This window comes from Macrobrachium nipponense, chromosome 6 (assembly GCF_015104395.2).
Source record: "Macrobrachium nipponense isolate FS-2020 chromosome 6, ASM1510439v2, whole genome shotgun sequence".
Classification (NCBI taxonomy): domain Eukaryota; kingdom Metazoa; phylum Arthropoda; class Malacostraca; order Decapoda; family Palaemonidae; genus Macrobrachium; species Macrobrachium nipponense.
In genome coordinates, this window is record NC_061108.1 from 11,828,682 (window position 1) to 11,831,998 (window position 3,317).

General features: G+C 52.8%; 1 protein-coding gene across 1 annotated transcript; it reads left to right on the forward strand.

The window, feature by feature from the left end:
* The first annotated feature begins 336 nt into the window (after nucleotides 1-336).
* Nucleotides 337-3,053, forward strand: LOC135216311 (uncharacterized). The gene is made up of 8 exons (XM_064251483.1): nucleotides 337-474; nucleotides 564-660; nucleotides 863-943; nucleotides 1,255-1,326; nucleotides 1,437-1,488; nucleotides 1,798-2,008; nucleotides 2,096-2,292; nucleotides 2,420-3,053. The coding sequence occupies exons 1-8, from the start codon at nucleotides 337-339 to the stop codon at nucleotides 3,051-3,053; spliced, it is 1,482 nt and encodes a 493-aa protein (XP_064107553.1).
* Nucleotides 3,054-3,317: the final 264 nt, after the last annotated feature.

Sequence of the window (3,317 nt, forward strand, 5' to 3'; positions counted from 1 at the left end):
TAGAGGTTTCCAGTCCAGGGACCTCCCGCCATCTATAAGCCAAAAAACAGGCACAGCTGCCATTGTCCCAAGGAGCGCAAATAATGGTAAGAAACCAGTTACCTCACCCCCCCCCCCCACAACGTGAGGATTCCAGTTCCAGGCCCTCCAACCATCTGAACTCCAGTAGACAGCCACAGCAGCAATTGTCGCAGGGAGCTCAAATAAGAGTATGGAACTAGTTACAATACCCCCACAAGGGGAGATTTCCTCTCCCAGGACCTCCTACTATATGAACTCCCTCAAACACAGTTACAGCTACCATTGTCCCAAGGAGCTGATATAAAGGCATGAAACATGCAACCTCAACCCTCACAAGGTGAGGTTTCCAGTCTCAGGCCCTCCCACCATCTGAACTACCTGAAACTGTCACAGCTCCCATTGTCCCCAGGAGCTCAAATAAGGGTATGGAACCAGCAATCTCACCCCCACCAGGTGAGGTTTCCAGTCCCAGTCCCTCCCACCATCTGAATGCCCTCAAATAAATAAGGGTATGGAACCAGCAATCCTCAAACCCCAACCAGGTTGAGGGTTTCCAGTTCCCAGTCCCTCCACCATCTGAAACTCCCTTCAAACAAATAAGGGTTATGGAAGGAACCATCAAACCTTCACCCCCACCAGGTGAGGTTTTCCAGTCCAAGTCCCATCCCACCAGCTGAATGCCCTCAAAACAAATAAGGGTATGGAATCCAGGCAACCCTCAACCCCACCCAGGTTTGATGGTTTCCAGTCCCAGTCCCATCCCACCATCTGAATGTGCCCTCAAACAAATAAGGGTACGAAAATTGGCGAACCTCACCCCACCAAGGTGATTGTTTTCCAGTACCCAGTTCCTCACCACCATCTGAACTCCCTCAGAAACAAATAAGGGTACCGGAACAAGTAAACCATCCACCCCCACCAGGTGAGGTTTCCAGTCCCAGTCCCTCCCAACCATCTACCAATGCCATCAAACCAAAATAAGGGTATGGAAACCGGGGCAACCTCACCCCCCACCTAGGTGATGTTTCTTCCAGTCCCAGTCCCCTCCACATACTGAATGCCCTCAAGAAAACAAATAAGGGTACGGAACGAGAGTAACCTCACGACCCCCACCAGGTGAGGTTCACGTTCCCAGTCCCGCCCCACCCCCATCTGAATGCCCTCAAACAAAAAAATAAAGGGTACGAAAATGGCAACCTGCACCCCACCAGGTGTATGTTTTCCATGTCCCAGTTCCTCCCCACCATCTGAACTCCCTCAAACAGTCCACAGTTCCCATTGTCCCACCAGGAGCTCCAAATAAGGGTATGGAACCAGCCAACCGCACCTCACCCCCCACCAGAGGGTTTCCAGTCCCAGTCCCTCCCACCATCTGAACTCCCTCAAAACAGTCACAGTTTCCTATTGGTCCCCAGGAGACTTCAAAAATAAGGTTAATGGAACCAGCAACCTCACACCCCCAACCAGGTGAGGTTTCCCAGTCCCAGTCCCTCCCACCCCCATCTCAACTACCCTCAAACTAGTTCACAAGTTACCATTGTCCCCACGGAGTTCAAATAAGGGAATGGAACCAACAACGCTCACCCCCACCAAGGTGGAGGAGGTTTCCAGTCCCAGTCCCCTCCCAACCATCTGAAACTCCCTCAAACAGTCATAGTTCCCATTGGTCCACCCCAGGAGCTCCAAATTTTGGGTATGGAACCAGCAACCTCACCCCCACCAGGTGAGGTTTCCAGTCCCAGTCCCTCCCAACCATGCTTGAACTCCCTCAAACAGTCCACAGTTCCGCCCATTGTCCCCCATGGAGCTCACAAATAAGGGTATGGAACCAGCAACCCTACACCCCCAACCAGGTGATGTTTTTCCAGTCCCCAGTTCCTCCCACCAGCTGAAACTCCCTTCAAAACACAGTCCCAGTTCCCATTGTCCCCAGCCAGGAGCTCAAATAAAGGGTATGGAAACCAGGCAAAACCTCAACCCCCACCAGGTGAGGGGTTTCCAGTCCCAGTCCCATCCCACCATCTGAAACTCCCTCAAAACAGTCAACAGTTTTTTCCCCCCCCATTGTCCCCAGGAGCTCAAAATCAAAGGGTATGGAAAACCCAGCAACCTCACCAAACCCCCACCACCAGGTGAGGTTTCCCAGTCCCAGTCCCTCACACCCCCAATCTGGAAACTCCCTCAAAACAGTCCACAAGTTCCGCCCAGTGGGTCCCAAGGAGTTCACAAAATTAAGGGAAATGGAACCAGCAAACCTCACCCCCCTACCAGGTGAGGGTTTCCAAGTCCCAGTTTCCTCCCACCGATGCTGAACGCCTCAAAACCAGGTCAACCAGTTCCCATTGTCCCCCCAGGAGCTCAAATAAGGGTATGGAACCAGCAACCTCACCCCCCACAGGTGGGGTTTTCCAGGTTTCCAGTCCCCAGTTCCTCCCCACCCATCTGAACTCCCGCAAACAGTCAACAGTTCCCATTGTTTCCCAGGAGCTCAAAATAAGGGTATAGGGAAACCAGCAACTCCTCACCTCCCCCAACCAGGTGAGGTTTTCCAGTCCCTAGTCCCTTCCCAGCACCATATGAACCTCCCTAAACCCCAAACGTCACAGTTCCCATTGTACCCCATGGAGGTCATTCAAATAAGGGTTATGGAACCAGCAACCTCACCCCCACCAGGTGAGGTTTCCAGTCCCAGTCCCTCCCACCATCTGAACTCCCTCAAACAGTCACAGTTCCCATTGTCCCCAGGAGCTCAAAATACAAGGGTAATGGAAACACCAGCAACCTCACCTCCACCAGGTGAGGTTTTCCCAGTTCCCAGTCCCCTCACCCACCATCTTGAACCTCCCTCAAACAGTCACAGTTCCCATTGTCCCCCAGGAGCTCAAAATAAGGGTATGGAACCAGCAACCTCACCCCCACCAAGGGTAGGAGGTTCCACCAGTCCAACGTCCCCGTCCCACCATATCCTGAACTCCCTTCAAACAGTCACAGTTTCCCATTGTTCCCCCAGTCCGCCCGAGGAGCTCAAATAAGGGTATGGAACCAGCAACCTCACCCCCACCAGGTGAGGTTTCCAGTCCCAGTCCCTCCCACCATCTGAACGCCCTCAAACAAATAAGGGTATGGAACCAGCAACCTCACCCCCACCAGGTGAGGTCTCCAGTCCCAGTCCCTCCCACCATCTGAACTCCAGCAGAGAGTTACAGCTGCCTTTGTCCACAGGAGCTCAGATAAGGGTATGGAACCAGCAACCTCACATCCACCTGAGCCTGGAAAATCTGCTCCATTTTTATTTA

Excerpts from the sequence above, each read along its gene's own strand:
- LOC135216311 (XM_064251483.1), top strand. The coding sequence starts at position 337 with ATGCAACCTCAACCCTCACAAGGTGAGGTTTCCAGTCTCAGGCCCTCC. Across the intron at positions 661-862 it reads CAAACCTTCACCCCCACCAG|TACCCAGTTCCTCACCACCA; the intron begins GTGAGGTTTTCC and ends ATTGTTTTCCAG. Across the intron at positions 944-1,254 it reads AAACCATCCACCCCCACCAG|TTCCTCCCCACCATCTGAAC; the intron begins GTGAGGTTTCCA and ends TCCATGTCCCAG.